The sequence below is a fragment of the Notechis scutatus genome, chromosome Z, assembly GCF_049901735.1.
Source record: "Notechis scutatus isolate UNSWTSFEM ecotype Mainland chromosome Z, rNotScu1.2, whole genome shotgun sequence".
Taxonomy (NCBI): domain Eukaryota; kingdom Metazoa; phylum Chordata; class Lepidosauria; order Squamata; family Elapidae; genus Notechis; species Notechis scutatus.
Genome location: NC_142025.1, coordinates 139688448 through 139713282, shown reverse-complemented (window position 1 = coordinate 139713282; position 24835 = coordinate 139688448). Strand labels below are relative to the sequence as shown.

General features: G+C 38.2%; 1 protein-coding gene across 1 annotated transcript in view; it reads left to right on the top strand.

Moving 5' to 3' along the window:
* Positions 1–24835, top strand: part of LOC113418508 (transmembrane protease serine 9-like) — a 43568-nt gene that overhangs the window by 1751 nt on the left and 16982 nt on the right. Inside the window, exons 2-7 of the mRNA XM_087947276.1 lie at positions 404–546; positions 6428–6448; positions 7678–7840; positions 8846–9120; positions 12325–12494; positions 13846–14119. Coding sequence (XP_087803402.1) covers positions 489–546; positions 6428–6448; positions 7678–7840; positions 8846–9120; positions 12325–12494; positions 13846–14119 — 961 coding nt within the window. The 5' untranslated portion in view covers positions 404–488. The remainder of the gene's footprint in view (positions 1–403; positions 547–6427; positions 6449–7677; positions 7841–8845; positions 9121–12324; positions 12495–13845; positions 14120–24835) is intronic.

Sequence of the window (24835 nt, the reverse complement as noted above, 5' to 3'; positions counted from 1 at the left end):
ACTTCACCATAATTTGTTCTGATTATGTAGGAGAAAGAAATGGCAGAGCCTGGAGAAGGGGCGAAAAGAAGTATCAGCCTAGAATCCCTATATACCCACAAACAACGTCCACTCCACCCCAGCCTATTTGTGTGTCATTGTCCCTTATCTAACTCTAATCAGGTGCTGAACATTAGTTGAAAAGATTTATGTGCATAGGCTTTTAACAATTAATCAAATTAATTGAACTTTCATATGTGGACCTGGTCTTCTGTACCTGACAACTCTACTCATTTTGGTAATATTGTACCCACTGCTGCCATGCAGATATCACCAGATTGTCTCTTAGAGACCCTGCCTTAATTTAGAAGCTGTAAAGAATGGACATTTCTAGATTTTAATACCTTTACTCTTTGTGTTACAGTTTACTAAACCAATACCAAAAGATTGAGAAACTGACTGGAACTGAACTACTTTGGAAGCCTTTCAGATCACAGCAGAAGACAACTATGACTTTTTCACCTATTGTACTCATGGTCTGGTTTCTTCATCTGACTAGATTGCAAGGTGAGAAAAGATGTTGGAGAGCAGGGGTGGGATTCAAATTTTTTAACAATCGGTTCTGTGGGCATGGCTTAGTTGGTGGGTATGGCTTGGTGGTTATGAGACCGGGTGGATGTGGCTTGGTGGTCATGTTATTGGCTGGGCGTGGCCAACTCAATATCACTCACATCGAGGCACGCATCTCCTTGCCTGGCCTCTCATGACTGTGAGGATGCTGCAACAGACATAAGTGTGAAAAATGGTTATATGTCACTTTTTTCAGTGCCATTGTAACTTTGAATGGTCACTCCACACAAGCAAAGTACCAGCAAAGGAGGGGAAAAAAACTCCAGAGATGTTCCTGAGACAGGAAGTCCAGTCCTGCTAAGAATGTAATAAGGGTTAACAGAGAGGCAGTTTCTGTAAGCAACACCAGACTGTTTCCTTCCTGCCTTCCTTACAGGATTAGGCCAGTAATTTCTTCTAACAACCAGTTCTCTGAACTGCTTAGAATGTTAACAACCGGTTCTAGTGAATAGGTGCGAACTGGTAGAATCCCACCCCTGTTGGGGAGGTATTTAAGAATGTGTAAATCCTCCCCTTTTAATTCCCCCATGGCTTTCAAAGGAAATAAAGATGGGTGTGAGATAAGTATTAAATACATGGTGTGGTAGAAGTGCACAGAGAAAAATAACAAAGTCAAGTTGGTAACTGCAACTGTGCAATTGAAGTGTGTAAAAGAAGAAGAAGAAGAAGAGTGGGCCTTTGACTATATTGCCATACCTGTAATCTTGACTATTTGATTCTCCAAACTCAGACACTCCTGCTTTTTTAACATACTTTTAATTCTTAAATATTTTAATGATCCTGATTTTAATTTAGGGACTTCATTTTAATTGTATTACTGTTATTATATCTTTATTCGTGTTCTTTTATTGTTGTACATAAAAATGCATTATGAGCACTTCTACAAACAAAAGACCAGGATACAAATTTAATAATGCATAAAATAGTATAATTTCATTACAGCATTTCTTCCTAGAAATTCCTCTTTTACACATTCATCAAACCTAAGTTTGATTAGCTTCAACTAAAATGACATAGCATATACTATTAAACCATACTTAGGAAAGGTTACTATGTTGTGACAATATGTATTGTAAACAGAAATGTGGAAAAACAATTACTATTTCCCCGGGGGGAGGGGGGGTTAGGAATGAAGATAGCTGGTTTTAGATTCAATTGTACTGGGAAAGAGAGCAATAAATATTTGGACAGTCTTTCCCATTAAACCAACAAAGTTACATTAAAAATGCACCACCTATTTCCATTCTCAATAAAATTTTATGAGACTAAATTAGGTAAAGGTTTCCTCTATCCAGTTGTGTCCAATTCTAGGGATGGTGCTCATCTCCATTTCTTAGCCAAGGAAGACAGCATTGTTCAAAGATACTTCTGTGGCCATATGACCAGCACGACTCGCACGGAACACTGTTACCTTCCCACCTACTTGTATTTGCTTGCTTTCAAACTTCTAGTTGGACAGGAGCTGGGGAAAATAATGGGAGCTCAGCTCACCCTGTGGCATGGTTTTCGGGTCTCGAACTTTACAGCTGACAAGCTCAATGTTCTTAACCAATGAGACACTAGTTATATGCCGCTAGATTTTTGATTGCTGTATATTCTCCTAGTTTAAGTTTCCAATCAGATATTTTCACAATTGTATCTTTCTTCTAATGTTGAACAAGATTTATTCTGATTACTATATCACTTTTAACCATTCAATATTCATTTGTGGAGATTTTAATTTTATTTATTAATTATGTGTGTGTGTTGTGTATTTGTGTGAATATATATATATTTGTGTGTGTGTGTGTTTATATATGGTATTCAGCTTTGCTCGGGTATTTTCCCACAGCATTGTAGTTGTGCTTTTAAAGTTGTAGCAACGTTTCGGCAGAAAAAAAATAAAGTTGCTACAACTTTAAAAGCACAACTACAATGACGTGGGAAAATACCCGACCAAAGCTGAATACCATACATGTAAGTACCATCTGCCATCATCAGGCTTCTGTATTGTGTCCGTCTGTGAGTCAGACTTTTACAGTGGTTTCAGATTTAAAATTGGGGAAGCCTATTGCTGTGCCAGAATGGTTTTTTCTTCATCCTGATTGGTTGGGAGTCTTGGTCTGTGTTTATTGGTCTCGGAGTTTGCTGTGTTCTGCTTGATTGGTGTCTCTAATATCTTCTGTCTGTTTTTTTGGCTCTTTTTGTATCTTGATTGGCTGGCAGCATTGTGTTACTTTATTGGAGGTCTTTAGTGCAGCTTGGCTTCGGGTAAATGGACGGCTATCATTAGTTAGGAAGCTGGGTTTCATCTGGGTGCCTGGTTGGGATGTGTTTGAGCTGGAGGTATCAGGGGGGATCTGTTTGTGCCCAGGAGTTTGCCTGGCTTGTGGTGTGGAGATTTTTTTGTTTGTGAGTGCAGGCTTCCAAATGATTGACAGCCTGGTGGAATCATCTCTTCTGTTCATGCTTTCTGGTCTTTTTTCAATCTCTATGGCTTCTCTGATGATTCTGTGGCTGGAATTTTCTATGGTGGCTAAGGTTTTGGTGCCATTGAACGCGAAGCCAAACAACAGGATCACAGCTCACCAGCTCAAATCCCCCGGCAACTAAGACTAACCTGAGCACAACCAAGCCCTCACCTGAACAGAACACACCCCCAGCCAATCAGAACACAGCCAAACCCCCTACCAATCAGAACACAGCCAAACCCCCAACCAATCAGAACACAGCCAAACCCCCAACCAATGAGAACACCCCCCCACCCAATCAGAACACAGCCAAGCCCCACCCAATCAAGTCACACCCCCACTAGCAGTTAAAAGGAAGAAGCAGCTGCAAGCTCACATTACTCCGAGAAGCACAAAGCCGAAGACACAAGCCTGAAGATGATGAATAAGACTTCATCGAAACGTCACCTAGATACTTCCAATTTTACGCGGGAGAAAACCCGAATAACCAAAGATACATATATATATATATATATATATATATATATATATATATATATATATATATATATATATATATATATATACACACACACACACACACACACACGCATACATACATACAAATATATATATATATATATATATATATATATATATATATATATATATATATATATATATATATATAACATGTATGTGTGCGTGTGTGTATATATATGAATTTATTGATTCATTTATTTCAAAATTTAATTAAATAAATAAAGTAAATATCTGAGGGACTCGTGTGTGTATGTGTGTGTGAACAATTAACAATAAAATAAAATAAAAATTCAAAATATATCTCATTCTTCACTGATCAGTACATTTGTGTGACATCACAATGCATATACAAAATGGGCAGTGTAGAGTGAGCAGCGGAATGACAGAGGCAACCCAGAGAGCAACTTCAGCTTTTAAACTTTATTGAACAATAAAGGGTTGCCGCAACTGCTGCGCTAACAGGGCAGCCAGCTGGTGGGCAACAGCTGATGCCGTTTGACAGCTCCCTTTTATAGCCAGCTGTCAAATGGCATCAGCCAATCGGAGCAGTCCGCATTCCCGCTGGAAGTATGGACCAGAGTGAAGACTTCAGCTCAGTCCTCTCAGAACGCAATAGGCAGGGCTTGTGTTACAAGACTACAGTGCTACTTTGGTCATTCTGCTCTCCATTCCACTCCATTCCCCTACAGGGCCCTCCTCTTGTAACTGAGCACAGGCCTCGTTGAGTCTCTGAGAAGGAATAATGTATTGGAGGCATTATCTCCAATTACCACATTATTTCTTTCATAGTACAAAATAGAAGGATCATTTAGGGTTCCTCTTTCCATCTCAGCCCTAAATCTATTGCAGTAAAAGAGTTACATCTAGAATAGTCAAGGCCACTCCTTATGGGACAGTTTATGTTAATTATCCACAGCATTGGTCTGGGTGACCTTGTGCCCTTTATATAAATATATAGATGTTTGTTTCTCTGTGTGCTTTAGCCTGCCCCTTGTCCCATTTTCCTAGTTAACAATTTTATTTTACTTTTGCTGATGTTTTAATAAACATTAAGCTATATTTTTACCGGCCAATCTGAATGGCAGATGTGCTTCCTTGTATAAGGAGGCAGAGAACAAGTGAGAGTGTACTGAATGCAAACTGAACTGGAAATTATTCACAGTCATTTCCAACATGTGGAATTCTATATTTCACCATCTAACAAAATGTGAAATGCTATAAAGCCAAACCATCCAAGTCTCCCTTAACCCACTGATGAAAGCCATCAACAAACAGAAAACAATAATAGCTGTCTTCAAGTAAAAATAACAAAATGAGAAAACATACAGGTTGTGTTGGGCTTATAGTTATTTAGGGACCATTTGAAGCTACAATGGCACTTTAAAAAGTGGCTTGCAACCAGTCCTCACGCTTACAACTGTTACCACATCCTCACAGTCAAATAATTAAAATTTAGCCACTTGGCAACTAGCATGTATTTGTAACAGTTGGTGCATACTGGGGTCATGTGATCACCATTTGTGATCTTCCCAGAGAGATTCTGACAACCAATGTCAGTGGGGGAGTTGGATTTAGTTAATGATCATGTGATCCACTTAATATCTGCGGTGATTCACTTTATAATCCTGGCAAGAAAGGTTGTAAAATTGGACAATAACCCCCTTGTATAACACAGAAATTCTGGTCCCAATTGTAGTTATAACTTGAGGAATACTTTATCAACAGTAGAGTATCAACAGTAGAGACCTTCAAATTTCTAGGTTCTATCATATCACAAGATCTAAAATGGACACCTCACATCAAAAATATCATCAAAAAAGCACAACAAAGAATGTTATTTCTGCGCCAACTCAGAAAGCTTCCAACGTGCCTTCCACTGAGGACCTGTATGCTGCATGAGTCAAAAAGAGGGATGTGAAAATATTTACAGACCCCTCATATCTTGGACATAAACTGTTTCAACTCCTACCCTCAAAACAATACTATGGAGCACTCACAGCAGAACAACTAGACACAAGAACAGTTTTTTCCCCGAATGCCATCACTCTGCTAAACAAATAATTCCCTCAACACTGCCAAACTATTTACTAAGTCTGCATTACTATTATTATTAATCCTCCCATCCTTCCTTTCACCCATCTTCTCCCACTTATGACTGTATGACTGTAACCTTGCTGCTTGCATCCTAATGATTTTATTGACTGTTTCCTAATATGATTTGATTGCTTGTTGTACCCTATGACTATTATTAAGTGTTGTACCTTTATGATTCTTGACTCTAGATGAATGTATCTTTTCTTTTATGTACACTGAGAGCATTTGCACCAAGACAAATTCCGTGGTGTCCAATCACACTTGGCCAATAAAGAATTCTATCTATCTATTTCTCTATTTCTCTATTTCTCTATCTATCTATCTATTTCTCTATCTATCTATCTATCTATCTATCTATCTATCTATCTATCTATCTATCTATCTATCTAGCCATCTATCTATCTATCTAGTAACTGCAGGGTCAGCTCTTCCCTGGTTTTGAAATGCTTCGTGAAGTTAGAAGAAAAGATACCGAAATAGGAAGCATAAACTAGGTAGGACTAGAATCCATTTTAGCTTATTTGTCCTCATTAGCCAGCCATTTTTCTTGAGATGGTAGGGATCCTGGACTTCATCTCTGACCGATTGGCAATCTGCAATAACTTGTCAGATATATCAGTTTTACAATATACCAGAACTGATTGTAACTAGAATCTCTTATTATATTTTACCCCCTTTTTTAAATCCCTTGTTTGTTTGTTTTTAATCTTATTTGGAAAATTAAAGTTACTTGCCTTTTCTTTCTCCAACAGGTGCTGCTGACTGGGAAGTAGGTAGGAATTTCTATGTACTCTAGAAACTTTCCACATAAATTGGCACTGAATGCTGAAAAGAAAACCCACTTGCCTTTTACAAAATCTTAGATATGTTGCTTCTGGCACAATATAATCTTCAGAACCATTGCTGCAACTCCAGTTGCATTTTGTCACTTTCTTATTGTTAGCAATTTAGACAAAAAATGTTATAAATAAGATATAATATGCAATAACAAGTAGGCTAGCTTAGTCGCTCAACAGCGAGACACTAGTGAAGCAGGCATGACAGCACTTGCCTTTTCTACATCATATGAGAAGAACACATCTGTTCCTTCTCCTTACCACTTTCTACAAAGGGACAATTGAAAGCATCCTCTCATATTGTATTAACGTTTGATTTGGAAGTATTACTGTATTGGATAGCAAGGTAGTGTAGAGATTGGTAAGGACAGCAGAAAAAATTATTGGAAGTTCAGTACCTTCTATGGTGTGTGTGTGTGTGTCTGTGTGTGTGTCTGTGTGTGCATATCCTTTTGAGAGTGGGCATCAGAATTTCATTTTTAATATGTACATAGAAAAAGTAATAACAAAGGTTATCTTGTAATATCTTATAATGCTTTATTCCTTGACAAATAAGTCATTATTTGACCATGGTTGAGTTATCCTCTTCCACGTTAAAAAAAGAAACCAGGCTTTTTTCTTGACTCTGGGTCAAAATCAACATATGAATGAAGCCTATTGCTGATCTAAACACAGAAGTGAATCACATACTGAGTTGCCAAGTTATATAGCATATTTAATAGGCATTTTAAATATTAACTTGTTTCTCAGGAGACACAAAATCGTTGGAAACTTTCTTCTGAAAGTCAACATACAAATTCATTCAAAAAGAGAAATTTTGTTTCTTGCAGGGTATCAGATATTGAGCTTCAGATGTATGGGGGGAAAGTCCCTTTTGTTCTTATTATAAGCCAAAATCTAAAACTTTTTTTTTTTTTTTTTACTTTTCAAGTCAAGGTTGACTCTGGGCAACTGCCTGGCTTAGGTCCCTGTAATGTTTAGGCAATATTTTGAAAGTGGCTGAAAGACAATAACCGGCCAAGTTAATCTAGTAGCTTCATGTCTAAGATGCAACTAGAACTCATATCTCCCAGTTTCTAGCCTGGTGCCTTAACCATTACATCAAACTCCTTCCCCCTCTCGTTCTGTCTCTCCCTCATCTCTTCTATTCTGTTCTTTCTTGGCAGGTTGTAAGAAGTCACTAATCTCCACAAGAATTGTTGGAGGCCAACCAGCCTCTGAGGGATCATGGCCCTGGCAAGCGGGCTTTTCACTACTCAACGTAACTTTTTGTGGTGGCACTCTCATAGACGAGAACTGGGTGCTGACGGCTGCTCATTGCTTCATTTGGTAAGTTACTGGACTTACGAGAAAAATAGACAGAGGACTATTATTATGAGGCTGTTCTTTTTAATAAACTAGACTTTCCAGGAAACAGTTTTGCCCCATTTTGAGTTTTCTTGCCACATTTGTTAGGTGAATCACTGCAGTAGTTAAGTTAGTAACACAATTGTTAAATAAATCTGGCTTCCTATTGACATTGCAAAAGGGATCACAGGACTCCAGGACCCTGAAACATCATAAGTGTGAGTCACTTGTCAAGCATCCAAATGTAAATCACATGACCATAGGAATGCTGCAACAGTCATAAGTGTGAAAAAATAGGTCCTAAGTCACATTTTTTCCATACCATTGTATGGTATGGAAACGGTCACTAAGCAAACTGTTTATAAGTAGAGGACTACCTGTATACAACAAGGACACAACAACGCCTTTTCTTTTTGACCAAAACTTCAGATCCTGCTTCAGTTATATATTAATACAAGATTGCATTATTCTGAAGAGTTTCAATGGAAGGTACTTTCCTTTTTGCATATCAATCGATGTACATTGTGGATACTGTATGTGGAAAATCAGAGCTGGATTCAGATTAAGGCCAAACAGGCACTGGTTTGTGGGTGCCAGTGTCAATTTTTCCAAATCATTCCAAAAATACATAAATCCACAATGGCAAGAAGTGAAGCCATCAGTCTGTCAGCTTTGAAATTCAGCTGCCACAGTCAATGTGGCCTAGGGACACCATGTACTCCAGCACTGATGGAAATAGTATACAAATGAATACCAGTAAATATTGCTCTTTCCTGCCAAATTCCAACAAGGCTATTGGCATCTTTAAATGTGGCAGAGCTGGATATGAGGAAACATGTTGAAATTAAATGCAGACAAAATCCGGTGCCTCTGGCAATGCAGACTTTAGGAATTTTTTTCAGCAAATGTCAAAATCCTGTAGTACTCTTAATAGGTCCGCATCCATAAATTGCTGTTAACATTTTTTTTAATTGTTAATACTTACAGGATCCCTGAAGCCATTGACGGAGTTTTTGTGGGTCTAGGTGACCACCAACTCATGAACCCTTCAAATAACTCAGAGAAATTTGCCATCCGACAGATTATTCCTCATCCTAACTACACAGGAAATGACAATATGTTTGACATTGCTTTGGTGGAGCTAAACAGCACTGTGAAGTTCACCAAATATATCTTGCCTATGTGTCTCCCAGAGTCCTCTGTAAAGTTCCCTGACAATACCAGCTGCTGGATCACTGGATGGGGAAGTACAACATCTAGGGGTGAGTCAGAAATATATAACAAAGAGTTGAAATATTTGATTATAAATGTTTTAACTGCGGCTAGGATTGTATTTGCTAAGAATTGGAAAAACTATAAAATACCTATGCAGGAGGAAGTTATTAAGAAAATTATGGACTGTGCTGAAATGAGTAAATTGGCATTTGAAATTAGAGAGCAAGAAGATAAACAATTTTATATGATATGGGATTTGTTTTATCAATGGTTGGATAAAAAGACATGGTAATGTAATAGACTAGATAATTCTGTGATAGAAATTTAATAGACTGATATAAAACATAATATAGATATATATATAACCATTGATTGAAAGTATAACATAAATTTTAAGATAACATTTGGAATATCTCGTATAAAATGATGGAATAAATAGTTTAGTCATGGATGATCAATAACTGATAAATATATAAGCATATTTTAGTTTGACAATGTGAAAATTGATATAAATTGTGAGTAATGACTACAAAAGGATAGCACAAAAGATTCGTAACCAACTGACACACTGTATGTATACAAAATGGAAGATGGTTTTATGTTTTATATGTGTATGTTTGTTTTAAAATAAAAAATAAAAACTTTTTTTTAAAAATCTAAGGGTAAGTGAGGAAAATGGGATGTGTGTTTGATCTGACACTTTTTCATCCTTTCACATCTTTAATGTATATGATTTGGTATGTTTAAAGATTCATTTATTTGCTTGTTACACCAAAGTAACTTAAAGTTACTTTAAGGACTAATGGGATACTGTTTAATCCAGAAAGATGCTGGAGAATAGTGGTGGGATTCAAAAATTTTTACTACTGGTTCTGTGGGTATGGCTTGGTGGGCATGGTATGGCTTGGTGGTTGAGACTTGGTGGGCATGGCTTGGTGGGCATGGCAAGGGAAAGATACTGTAAAATCCCCATTCCCTCCCCACTCCTGGAGGAAGGCTACTGCAAAATCTCATTCTGTTTCCACCCCACTAACCTGCTTTCCAGCGCCGTTCTCCTGTGCAAGGCAACAAAAGAAGACTCAGCCGATCAGCTGGGACTTGGAAGGCAGAGAATAGATGGGGGTAGGGCCAGTCAGAGGTGGTATTTTCCGGTTCTCCAAACTACTCAAAATATCCTCTACTGGTTCTCCAGAACCGGTCAGAACCTGCTGAATACCACTTCTGCAGGAGAATATTCAGATATGAACCTGAGAGGACAAGACCATTATTCTGCATTGACACTGAGGCCAAACTAGAGTTTTGCATAAAACTCTGCATAAAGTTAAAAAAATAGAGTTATAAATCAGAAGGAATCTGAAAAGACCCTTTTAACATAGTCAATGTTATTAAATGGCATAAAATTTCACTAGAAGCATGGAATAGTTGAAAATGGTGTAGGATTTAAATTGGGATGAGACCAGGTTAGGAGCAGGGATGAAGAAGCAAAGCAGAGTATCGTGTGGGTTTTAAAATCACTTTGGCTTACTCTTCTTTTTATAAAGGTTCTTTTTAAAGTTCAAGAATCAGCAGCAAGCTCAGGATAGTGACAGTAGCTATTGCCACTAAAATCCATAATAGCACCAGCAAAGCTTAATCTGAGTCAGGTCCCAGACATCAAATGGAGCCCTTATTTCCAATGGCAGAAAATGGCACTAAAATATTTGAAAGGTTGTTTTGATCCCAGCAAGATAAATTGAATCACAAAGCAAAATTGCAAAAGAAATCTGGGATCTGATTGGAAGCAACAAATCATATTAAGTGATTTGCAATTGTTTTTTTTAAATCCTTCCAGAGGTCTAAACTGAATCAGTTTGCTCCCAAACTTTAATTTCTAAATTTGAACTAGATCACACCAAATTTCAAATCTTCAGTTTTAATTAATTCAGGCTTCTTCACAGAGGCCTGATTACCTTAAAGAGGTTTGGATTTCAAATCAAATCAGAATCAAAGCAAACTGCAAATCTGAATCCGGTCCCAAACTAGAATTGAATCATTGACTTGAACTGAATTTTCTCTGATTTTATACATTCACCAGTAGCTACAAAACAACAGGGAGCAAGTAAAAATGTAATGCCTTTGGGTTCTGAATTGGCATTCTTTTCATCCTAAAGATCTATGCATAATATGTTGGATGGTGTGGGATGGACAGCCACAAAGCAGCTTAAACCATACAGTGGTTAGGCTGGTTTGAAGGAGGAGTGTCAGATATAGATTATTTTAGGGACTACCCTTTATATTTCATATGTTCTCCAGCTCAAAATAGTTATGTTGGTTTCATTCAACCAGAAAGCTTGAGAGCAGATATCATCACAAGACTGCATCTTACTCATCCTTTAGTCAAAATCCTAGCACATCAACTAAGAACTGACAGTTGTGATCTCACATTGTTGTATATGTAACTATGTGTAAAACATAGTGGTTGGACAGGTTTAGTCTTCCTTGTCCCATCATAATTTACTTTCAACAGACAACTAATGTGCCTATGTGACATAGGTATGTTTCTTTCCTGTCCTGTCCTGTTATGTTTTGGGAGACAAGAGAAGTAAAAATCTATAGGAAACAACCGTTAGATCTGCCACCTTCAGTTGGCACCTTGCTGGCATTCTGCCATCAAAGGATAGGAGGGAGGAGCAGGACACGGGAGGGGGAACAAATGGGCATTCAATCTGCATGTATATGTGATGGGAAATTGAAAGGGGGGAATGACAGCTTGTCAAAGAGCAGGAGAGCTCAGAACCAATTTTTGCCAACACTCAAGCCTGTTCACCCTGAGAAAGAATGTGAATTACCCTAAACATCTCAGTGTTCTCAAAACACCTAGGTGGACTCTTATTGGATGAAGATAGACTGGTCATGGGGAGAGAACTGGGATGTGGGGAAACTTTCTGTATCTTTTGAATACAGGAAATTTAGCCCTAGCCTGACTTTTCTGCAGCCAGCATCTTCTAATAAAAGAACCTTTCACTTCAACCAAATGGAGTTGAGGATCTGTCTTTCCTAAGGGATTGAACTGGGGCAGTCTGCCACAACACTAATTTTACTACCCTAAAATCATCAATCTGGCTAGCGAGTCTGTCTTCTAGCAAATCGCAACAAGAAAAACTAAATTGAAGTTGAGGAATGTTAAAGATTTGGCACGAAAGTTACAGTGAACATAAACTCAGTTACTTGTTCTCTGCACTTTATAATTTAACCCTTTCCCTTCTTTGCAGTAAGCCTGAACCCTCTCCAAACCCTTCAAGAAGTGGAATTGTCTATCATCAATACAGATATATGCAACTCAGTCTACAACCTGCTCAATATTTCAATATTGCCCCATTCCCCTGTCATGCCCAGTATGATCTGTGCAGGTAGCTTAAATGGGGGCAAAGATTCCTGTCAGGTATGGTGCTCAAAAACTTAATTAAGTTTCTATGTTACAAGACAGTTAAAATTGTAGTGATTGTATTTGTGTAATGTATTAAACTGGACTAGTTTTAATCATGATTGGATAGTGGGGTTGCTAAGGTCCTGATGAGGTATATGACATTAACCCTTAATGTTAGTTTATGGTTCCATGTATTGAGCAATGAATATTAATTAATTAATTAATCAAATTAAGTTTATTGTACCAAACCTGTCATTGTTGACATGGAAAATTTATGAACCTGCTCATAAAGGATGCCAAGTTCTCCCAGAGCCTCCTTCACTCAGGGAAGTATGCATTCAGTGCTCTTCAAACTCCCAAGATAGGTATGGGCAATCATCAGAAAGAGGCCTTATAGAGTGTCCAGAAAAGCTCCTCCAGATTCGGCTCCTGAAATTTGATGGAAAGCTTCATGGAGATTTTCAATCAGTGAAGTGATTGCTGCTGAATTATGCTGACTAAAACAAAAAACAGAGGAAGTAAGCCTCTGAGAAACTTAATGAAACCACTACACAAAACTTAAAAACTATTTAAAAATTAGGCCAGACGTTTTCTGATCTGCCATCTCCAGTATTTGTAAAGAACATGGCCCAAAATAACATATCCAACTGCCCTGCATAAGACCAAATTTGCTCAGCCATATGCTATCAAACCTTTAAAATTCATTACTGGCTCAACTTGTTGTTGCCCAAACATTTTGGACATGAATTCCTATGAATTCATACTCCAGAATGTCCCAAAGTTGGGAGACTGATTTCAAATTGCTGCACATATTTACCATTTAGAAGCAGTAAAATGCATCCTTCACATTTTTAATTAAAATATTGGTTCTTCAGATTATATTTAATCAATTTCTGCGCAAGAGGATGTGATCAAAAATGACAATTACAAGTAGACAGTAGTAAAGTGATGGGTATCAATAGTAGTTTCCCCCATTTCCCAAATGGCATTATGATACCATTGATTGGTCTCATGACATAGCAAAGGAAGTATTATTATCTTGCATGGATGTGCTTATGTTTTGCAGGACAGTTAACATCCTGCTGTTTATTAACAGTGTTAAATATGGTTTGCTTTTGAGGGGAAGGAGGTTGTTAGACTTAATATAGTGCAAATCCAGACCCACTTTACTGAATTATCAATCAGCCCCAAAACTGTGATAAATATGTTTGGTGAACAGGCAGTTACTAAAGATTCTCAGGCTAAAGTTGAGGTGTTTAGTTAAAAGAATACTTTGCTGTGAGGAAATCTGCATTTCAATTTCTCAAAATTGGAATGAAGCAGCCTTCCTATAAACATGTGATAACATACATCTTTTTCTTTCCAGGGTGATTCTGGAGGACCTATGGTTTGCAAATGTGATGAAAGTGACAATTGGCTCTTGGCTGGGATTGTGAGCTGGGGGGCAGGTTGCGGCATGGCCGGTGTGCCTGGTGTCTACACTTCAGTAGCACACTATGCTGATTGGATCCAGCTGCACATACCCCACATAAAATTTTCAGAGTGCACACATGAAAGTAATAGTGTCGGGCACAGTACCCCTGCTTTTAATGTAGGGCACAATATTGTGCTTTTTCTGATATCTGTGAAATTGATCTTCTTCTGAGATACTTAGACATTCCTCCTTCAGCTTACCTATGTTCCTCAGATGAAATCTTTTTTACACAAATTGCTGCTGGTGCAGCTCTACATAGAAATCTATACAGTCTCCAAACTGGAGGAAGATCAGCATTGAAGTTTTAATTAGTTTTAAATTAATAACAAAATGATTTAAGTCGTGTGGCTCACCACCAGAATTAAGGTAATGCTGACCATGCTTCAGGCTTTGTTTGGGAATCACGATAAGAATTGCACACTATCAAATCCACAGGTAGCTTCAGAGGAGTTTTCCAAAATCTTTAAAGGCCTCCTGCCAGTGCTAAACTGGCTCTTTCCTTTCCTGCTGTGATTACTGACTATTGTACTACTTTTCCTCCTCCTAATATCATGTAGCATGTTGTTGCTCTTCTTTCCCCACAAGAGTTTCCACTCTCCCCACCAAAATGTATTTCCAACATCACTTAACCTGCCAACAAAGAGAACAAAAATTCTGGATTGCCAGACAAGCTTGATTCAAGGAACATACTGTTTACAAATCATCTCTGAGATCACTATGAAAAGACATGTATCTTTAAAACAGTGAAGAGGCTGCAATGTCCACCTGAAGGGTGGACTGTTTTCTCCATGTTTTGTTTTCTTTGGCACTCAACTATGTGCTGGGTTCCGATATAAACCTTGTATGGCAACACTGGCTAACAGGTGGCCCTCTTATCAATATAAATTCATAAAAGCAGAGAATGTTTCTAGTTCCTGTCCTGATTTTGGACATCATCTCGAGGTCTGATTGGCTGCAAGAGTGAGAACCTTTCACTAACTGGATCACCCAACTTGGCATTCATTGGAAGAAGATTTATGAAGTCTCCAGAAAGATGCTTCCTAGCTGTTGAATAGACCAAAGTTCAGAATTGTTCTACCCTTGAACTAAAACTAAAGTCTTAGTTTTAGAAGTAAAAATCTTCTATTACTAAGTGAAGTTTTCAGGAAAGGAGTGACAGTGCTAGAGTTACTGCTATCAGAAGCCACTGAATTTAAATGGAATCACCTTACTGTAAAATTTGCAATACATTATTTTCTTTAATTATTGTACTTAATCCCCATCCCTTTCTTTCTCTCCTTTAACTTATTTTAATAGGTGATTTTGTTTGTTGCTGTATTATTACTGGATATTTTTCTTTATATATAATTTTATGTTGCTCCTGGAACAAAGTATATCTATCATTGTAAAATTTTACTCTGATGTATCCTAACAATAAAAGCAATATTTACTATTTGTAAACCCCTTGAGAGATTTAATTCAAATGATTAAAAGGTCTAGGGCCAGACCAATGGTGGGATTTAAAAAAAAATACTACCGGTTCTGTGGACGTGGCTTAGTGGGCATGGCATGGCTTGGTGGGCATGGCAGGGAAAGGTTACCAGGGGAAGGATATTGAAAAATCTCGATTCCCTCCCCACCCCACTAACCTGCTTTCCAGCTCCGTTCTCCTGTGCAGGGCAACAAAAGAAGATCCAGCCAATCAGCTGAAACTTGGGAGGCAGAGAATAGATGGGGGTGGGGTCAGTCAGAGGTGGTATTTGCCAGTTGTCCAAACTACTCAAAATTTCTCTACCGGTTCTCCAGAACTTGTCAGAACCTGCTGAATACCACCAATTAATACATTCAGTATGTAAGATACATTATAATGAGCAGCTTTTTAAAATTCCCATCAATATTTTGGATGTGGAAACTAAAATAATTATTTTGTTCTTGGTTACATCCATTGCTATTTGTTTGGTTTTTGCAAAAACAGAGCACTATAATTTCATTGCTATTTATAATTTCATGGTCTAATGTTCACATTTTTCTATGACTGTGCAATCACACATGGTATTGAATAAATATCTAAAATTGTTAAAATTTATTAGAAATTATTAAACTCATAAGACACCCAAACATACTCAGAATTTTTTAGGTTTGAACATGCACCTATTTTTATTGGAAGTGTAGTTGGAATTTTATTGTTATTGATTTTTTAGTATCATTTGCATGAATACCTTATTTAAGGAAATTATTCATTGTTCCTTGATATTTAGAAGCAGAATGTAAATTCTTGCTTTTCTTATTTATTGGTGAATTACAAAGAAGCAGATCACCCAGGAAAAGGAAATCGGTTAAAACAACTCTATTTTCCAAATAATTTTGAAGAAGCTAGGTTATTAGCTTTGGCTGAAGTCCTGTGATATTTATTTTATCATAATGGTTGCTGGATTAAGCAAAAGCTTCTCTTAGATAAGGTATTTAATATAATAACATAAAATAATAAGAGTTGGAAGGGACCTTGGAGGTCTTCTAGTCCAATTCTTCCTTGAGCAGGAGACCTTGTACCATTTCAGCGAAATGGCTGTCCAGTCTCTTCTTCAAAGCCTGCAGTGATGGAGCACCCAAAACTCTTGAAAGCAAGCCATTCCAGTGGTTAATTGTTCTCACTGTTAGGCAGTTCTAGGTTGTTGTTTTTTCTTTGATTAGTTTCCCATCCATTGTTTCTTGTCTTGCCTTCTGGTGCTTTGGAAAATAGGTTGACACCCTCTTTTTGTGGCAAATTTTGGAACATTACTATCATCTCATTCCTAGTCTTGGGTCTAAACAGATCCAAATCCTGCAATTGTTCTTCATATGTTTTAGTCTCCAGCACCCTAATCATCTTTGTTGTTCTTCTCTGCACTTTTTCCAGAGTCTCAATATCTATTTTATATTGTGGTTTCCCATGGTGGCCAACTAGGTACCCTGTTTCCCCCAAAATAAGACCTATCCCAAAAATAAAACCTAGCGTTCCTGCATGTGCTCCTAATATAATCCCTACTCCCAAAATAAGCCCTACTTAAAAGCCTCTGCACCCAGCCAGCCACCCATTCTGTCTGGTTGCTTGCAGTGGTGTGGTGGGGTGGTGGTGGAGCTGCCCCATGTGCCCTGTACCAGTTTACTTCAGGGCCCCGCATCCAGGCCATCCAGGCCCTGACACCTGCCTTGTGGTGGCATCACCGGCAGCCATAGCCACTGGCCCACTTCTGCTTGCTCATGGCCATAATGGAGCAGGAGGCTGAGTGGTGTGCTGGTGCAATGGCCACAAGGCAAGGCAGGTTTGGAGTATGGATGGCCTGGCTCCAGGGGCCCTGAAGTAAGCTGGTGCAGGGCACGTGGGGCAGCTCTCCCTGCCTCACCTCAAGGCCACACCACTGGCACGTCACTTGGCCTCCTCCATTGCAAGTGCAAGCAAGCAGAAGAAGTGGGCCTCCCATACATGAAAAAATAAGTTCCCCCTGAAAATAAGCTCATTAGGGTAAGCAGGAGATAGAAAATATGCACAAATGAGTAGATATTCATATTGTATTGGAAATGTTCCATATTTTTTTTATAAAAAACCCTTCAAATAAAGGAAACTATTTCCCAAGGATTATTTTTATCTTATTTGTTTCCTTAAATTGCAGCCAATCAGACTGGGAACAGAATTTGTTGGGTGGTTGTGTGGCATGGTTACAGAGACAGAGACCATAATAGAAAGCCATATCTTGTGGGTTCCATCAATTGACAATGTTTCAGGCAAGGGATTTCAAGTATGTTTAACTAAACATTTAGGATGCTTTTGGGTTAGCAGTCTGAAAGACTTCCTCTCTCTCCTTAATGAAATCAATGAAATAATCTTCATATCAATAAGCAAGTCTTCAAAATTTCCATCTAAGAGACTAAAATAAGCCCAAATTCTTTGAAGCTACCTGCAAAGTAATACAGATGAAGAGTGAATTTCTACAGTATATTATCTTTCAGTTACATTATTGCTTTACTTACTTATTTTTTATTTTAATTTTGGGTCAAAATATCCACATAGTATGTTTTTTATATATTTATTCACTTGCTTCATCATTCTTTGTTTCCTGGACAACTTACACATAGCAACAATGTATCAGATTACAGACAAGCAATAGTGGCTGATATCTGGAAAAGGATTGTTTGGTAACATGCAATTTTTAGTTGAAAGCTTTTTTAAAAAAAAGTTTGATTTAATGATAATGACTGTGGAAGATATTCAGATGCATGTAGCTATGAATTGGGATTCACAAAAGGAATGTGATTTGAAAGTTGCAGGCGCTTAGAACTAATTGGGTTGATTGCATATGCCTCCCTGAAGTTCAAGTCTGCATTCTTTTACAACAGCAGAAGCTTAATTAAGTAGTGAAGTGATAAACCGGTTTTCCTAGGAATATTGAATACAATTGCAAAATGGATTTATCACAAATGGTTTTAATCAAAAAATATTTTTATCTGGACTTTGTTCGGAAGATAGACCAATTGTGGATATTGCATTGATTATGGATCTTTGGTTATTCAGGTTTTCTCCCGCGTAAGATTGGAGGTATCTGGGCAACGTTTCGATGAAGTCTCATTCATCATCTTCAGGCTTCTGTCTTCAGCCTGTGCTTCTCAGAGTGATCACTCTGAGAAGCACAGAGCTGAAGACAGAAGCCTGAAGATGATGAATGAGACTTCATCGAAACGTTGCCCAGATACTTCCAATCTTACGTGGGAGAAACCCAATAACCAAAGATCCACATACAAATTCCGCCGAGAACCTCAGAAAACAAACATGCATTGATTATGTTTAAACAATTGATTACAAGTTTGTTAACAGGTTTTGAACCGTAACCCTTGCTTTATTGTTGTTGTTGTTGTTGTTGTTGTTGTTGTTGTTATCCACAAAAAATGACAGTGTACACAGCAAATGAGATAACTATGCTGGGTTTTGTATCACAAATCACTAGTCGAACACTTCCCAAGCGTTTAGGACTGTGTGATGTATCAGCGAATTATGCAAGCAGATCCCAGAAAGGTGGCCTTCTGCAGCTGACCAATAGTGATTTTGTCAGCACCAATTGGTTTTAAATGCTTGCCTAGGTCTTTAGGCATAGCACCCAGTATGCCGAGTACCACTGGAACCACCTGCACTGGTTGTTTATTATTATTATTATCATTGTTGTTGTTGTTCCTGTAAATTATTTGCATCTTTCAGTTCCTCCATCAGATTAAGAAGAGGATAAGCCTGTTTTATGAGAAGCCCCCTCACAGCCCAGGATTTATTTATGTTATTTAACTCTTTTCTTGTGAAGAGGAATGTGTTCAAATTACATTCCCCTTATTTTATTTTATTTTAAAAACCCAGTTCTGGAAACCATCAGGTGCTCTGTGACAGAGGAAGAATGATGGAGGGCAGGTTTTGGGGTTTCCTTTTCCAAGTGCCTTTAGTTGCTCTGCTGTTTCTTCCAAATTATCTAAGAAAGCAATGGCATTCTATGCATTCTATCCTCAGTGGGCAGCTTCACAGGGGAAACAGATTCTGCTGCTAGTTCTGGGATGTCATTTGGGACCCAGGTACTTCATCATAGGAACGCATCATGGTGGTCAGCATTACAAAAAGTTTCCAAAGCTGGTCTGTGCTGCTGTGGACCTTCTGCATGTTGGTTTAATTGCTTTCCTCCCATCAATAAAAATAGAGACTACAATTCCTGTGATGCAGGACTCTGTGGGAGGTGGTCTCCCTGCTCTTTTGGGACTGGAGTTCAAGGTCGGAAAGTGACAGTTGGAAGATAATGGACACTGAAAATGGAACCGAGCTAGGTGTCCTGGAATGAGGAGGAGTGCCAGAGGAGTAATACCTCCTTTAAAAACCTTGGTCCAGCTGACCCAGCTGGTAGCACCTCATAAGGGCCCCTTTCCAGGGTTACAGGAGAAGATGGTCAACAGTTTTGAAGGCGGAAGAGGGCTTTATGCTCCAATGGCAGATAAACAGTAGAACCATCTTCTAGAAGGGAAACTCTGATTTCAAACCTCCAATGCCTTGTGGCTATATCTATTATTGGAAAAGGCTTCAGGAGTCAACCTTGAGGCACAGTCCCAGAAGCAGTTCGTGACTGTGTACAATCATGTTCTGATAACTAATCATATAGGCTCTGCTGTTCCATTAGACTATTTCAGTGATGTGGAGAAGGGGTATCTGCTCCTTGAGTAATCCGCCATATTAAATTACCCAGGCCTCGTGCTCTGGAGAGGACACTCCAGCTTTGCAAATAGCATTGAAACCAATGGTGGGATTCAATTTTTTTTTACTACTGGTTCTGTGGGCATGGCTTGGTGGGTGTGGCAGGGGAAGGATACTATAAAATCTCCAGTCAGAGGTGATATTTGCTGGTTCTCTGAACTACTCAAAATTTCCGCTACCGGTTCTCCAGAACTGGTCAGAACCTGATGAATACCACCTCTGATTGAAACAACACAGGAAGTGGCAGTTACTGGTTTCATAGCATGATACCATAGTCTCTTGAGACTGAAGGATGCCAATTCAATTCAAATTATTTTGTTATTAATTTCCAGATAGATTTATTAGCTAAAAAAATGTTGGGGCCTGTTTTGCAGAGGGTGGGAAACTAATATAGTAATGTATTAATCAGTATTCAACTAAGGGGGATAATATGGGCATATGTGCTGGGTTTTATTAATGCACTGTTTTCAATGTCTTGTTTGCTTTGTGTTTTTGTTTCTTTTAAAAACTGTTGATGTTTTGTATTTTAAGTTTTTTTAAATAAAACTTTAAAAAGCTTTTATTCATAAACATAGAAATTGAATCATAAGGCTGGATGGGAACTTGGAGGTTTTCTAATCCAACCTCCACCTCAAGGCTGGAGGTCTTATACCATCTCAGATAAGATCTCCTGCCTCAGACAAGGCAGGGAATTGGACCAGGAAACTTCCAAAGCCCCCTTTCCAGCTCTATGATTCTATGTCTTTGTTCCAGTCAGCTATTAGGAAATGAAAGTTAATGTTCTTCAGTGTATATATTGCTTACACTTCCTATTGAATGCACAAATGTGGCAGGTTATATAATGAAGTAGCAGGAATTTCTAAGAAACCTGGTTTAATATGCGCAAGTAACCTGCTGATGGAGGTTGATATAATGTGCTCTTGCTTGGCAACAACAGCCAAAAGCTGAAGCTAAACCAATCGTGAGAGCAATGAAACCTTGGGTTGCTCCACTGCAGTGTTCCACAAGATTTGATCACCTCTATTTAATATTTATTATGAAAACATTGGGACAGATATCTACAGGTCTGGAGATATCATCAGTATATGAAGATACTTGATTATATATTTCCACCCCAAGCCAAGCCAAAGTTTGTGAGGAAAACCTTAACCTATGCCTGGATGCCATGAAAAGGACATAGAAGTGGGTGTTAGGCTTATTTGCATCAATTAAATCTTTACTCATGCTGTTCTTTCTATCTTATATGCCTATCAATAAAATTCTATGATGAAAGCAGCAAGCGTAAATCAGATGTCCGAGTGCCTTTCCTCTTCAATTTGCTGGGCTGGTAACCAGAAATTACAGGTTTCACCTTTGCAGCTTTTTTCTCATAATTCAATGACTCATATTCCATAATTATATAAACCACCATATGAAAATAAAAACCTATGGTAGCTAAGGAAGGTCATCTAACAATGAGCTTCTGTCCCATAATGCTCCTCAGTTCTGGGGAGAAATGTTAATTTTTAGTTTTTTCTGATTTTGCCACTGAATAACATTTGTATAATATTTGTACCAACAATACATAAAAGAAATATGAGCATACAACTACAGCTAGTCCTTATTTAATAACTGCCTTATTTAGTGATTGCAGTTGCAACACTGATAAAAAGTAACTTTGTGACCAATGTCTATATTTATAATTTTCTCAGCATCTCTCTCTCTGTGACATGTTCAATATTACAGCCAGTTACTACATGTTGTCCCGTGTTAAATCTACTTTTTTCTTTTTCTATTCCTCACAGAAGAAAGATTGTCTAAAATAAGACATTTCTTACTGAGCTGCTTTCTCCACAGCATAACAGCTCCCTAAAAGTGCTGACTGCATGTTAATAAGCTCAATAATGTAATCTTAATTAGCGAGCTGATCACTGCTGCAGAAATTGACAAGACTCTAATCAATTTTTGCTTGCTTTCTAAACAGCTTGCAGCAACAGATGTGCTAAGCAAACAGCTGGTGCTAGCTCATTCCTTTCTATGAATTCTATCTATTTGTACTTGTATGCCTGCTTACACTCTTATAATCTCTTTCCTCTCCAATGAATTTTTTTTTTAAATCAATTCTCTTCTTACTAATTATCCCAGAATTGGAATGAGCATTCCAAAGGGAGTAAGGGTAAAAAAAGTTACAAGATTTGCCTTTTTATATGACTTCTATGTGAATCGCATTCCAGAAAACTTCTCTACTGTTTGTGCTCACTTAAGACTTTCTACTATTGACCTCACCCCTTTCCTAAGAGGTCTGTAGGGGGCATGCATAAGCGCACCAACGTGCCTACCGTCCCTGTCCTATTCTTTCTTTTATTTTTCTTATATGTATCCATGTATTCATAACTATGTTTTTACTTACTATCTTGTAAGCAATTGACAAACCAAATAAAATAAAAAAATAAATAAATTTGGGGTCCTATACTTCTGACTTTGCAAATCAAAGGAAAGCTGAAGTAAAATCCTAAGCATAGTCAGTTATGTGTCTCTTCACTTAGCAACCATTTTGCATAATCACTATGTGGTTGTTAAATGAGGACTAGGTCTACCATCCAGGTTTAATACTTCTTTCATCCAACATGTGATATATTTATTTTATTTTTATTTATGAAATTTATTTGCTGTCCATCTCATATCCAATAACTCTAGGTAGCTTACAGCACAAAAACATTAAAGCATTTAAAAACATTAAAATCAGAAATCATAGAATGCAAAGGATAAAATCATTAAAAAATAAAATCATTTACACCAGATAGGAAAGGAGGGACCCAGGGAGAGGTGGGATTAAATTTTAATTAGTCAATCACCTCCAATAAACAGCTCCTCTAAGCTTTTTTCATATACTGATATAAAAAAAATAATTACCTCCAAGCAGTTAAATTATCCACAGTCAAACACTCTGTGACACTGGTGACCAGTCTCTCTCATCCCTTTAGGAACTTTGGCCATTCCTCCATGACAGCTCATAAACATTTAAGGATTTTCTAGCATGAATTGGCTGATTCGAGTCCTATTGCATTTCTTTCGAATTGAGCTCTAGACTTGAACTGGTTATTCCAAACTTGTTTCTCGTTATCCTTTCTCTTGCAAGTTCATAGAATATAGCACAGTGTAATTTTGCTTTCATCAGAAATATTTTAGCAACTTCATTCCAAAAGTTCGCCTTTGAATTCATTGACCCATGGAATATTTCTCCACTAACCAGAGCAGTGTTCATTGTTCACTCAGACTCTTATTATTGTCTCTTGGATATTGGAATTTATTTTGACTTCATCTTTCATTGTTTTTCTCATACAGCCCTGTAAAATAATGCAAGCAAGGATAAGGAGTGCTAAAAAAATGTCTACCTCTAATTTGATGTTTTCAGTCAGAAAGTAACAGGTTACTTGAAACTGAACTTAGGGAAGTGATACCTGATTTCTATTCCCCTTAATTGCAATCCCCAACTGTTAAAATCAGGTCAGTTCTTAAAATTGGGTCAAGTCATGAGGTCAGAAACACTGTTAGAAGGGACATTTTCTCTCTATTATAAAGTTGCTGGCATTATGTATTGGGGGAGGACTAACAGACCTGTATCATAAAGAAAAGGATCTCAGTTTGAAGAAAACAGTGTGCCTGCAATAAGTCTCCCTTTATTCTGGGTACTCTAAGGCAGTGGTTCCCAAACTTTTTAAGTCCACCCCCCCCCTTGGTGCTACAAACTCATCCTCGGTGCCCCCCACCCAGGGGTGGGATTCAAATTTCTGTGGGCATGGCCTAATTTGAAGGTGTGGCTTGCTGGTCATGTGACTGGGTGGGCATGGCTTGCTGGTCATGTGACTGGGTGTGCATGGCCAGGTGACTGGCAAACTAAATACAAGTGGTCCTCACTTAATGGCCGGTTATTTCGCAAGTGTTCTAATTTATGACTGGCCTTCCCAGAGCTACTTGACCTGTTTTTGGAGTTTTAACAGCTTTAGATCAGGGGTCTAAATCCCACCCCTGCCTGGAAGAAGGTGGAGCCTCCTCGCTGACGGACCGTAGATCGCGACTCTGCGGCTATGGTCCGTGCTCTTTTGTTGGAGAGCCCCGATCATTACGATTAGGGGCTGAAGCTGCCTTGGAGGGGCGGCGGAGTAAGGGAAAGCTGCAAGCAGTGGTTTAATCCGCCACCTCATCAGGAGCATGCCCAGGCGTTGTAGGGAGGTCATACAGGCACGTGGAGGCCACACACACTACTGAGCCTCCTTTTGACTTGTTTTAAGGACATCAAAGTTGGATCAGCCTGTAGTGTCTTTTTCCACTTTAATTTTGAGTGTAACTCCAAATCCAGACCTCCATGGGTTTCCATTGTTAATTTTTGTGTGAGTTTGTTGTCAGCACATTCAACTATGTAATGAACAATGTATTTAATAAGAATATTTCATTCATTCAGATCTAGGATGTCTTATTTTTGTGTTCCCTTTATTTTTTTTGAGCAGTGTACATTAGTTCCTAACTCATGCAAAAAATCCGTCCCCAAAATTTTAAACTACTAAATCTATTTGCAAATTATTGACCTGTCTTCTATGTATTCATGACAAAGCAAACAATCATCATCACCAAAATTAAAGTTTCAAAATTCTCTGTTAACTATTACTGTAA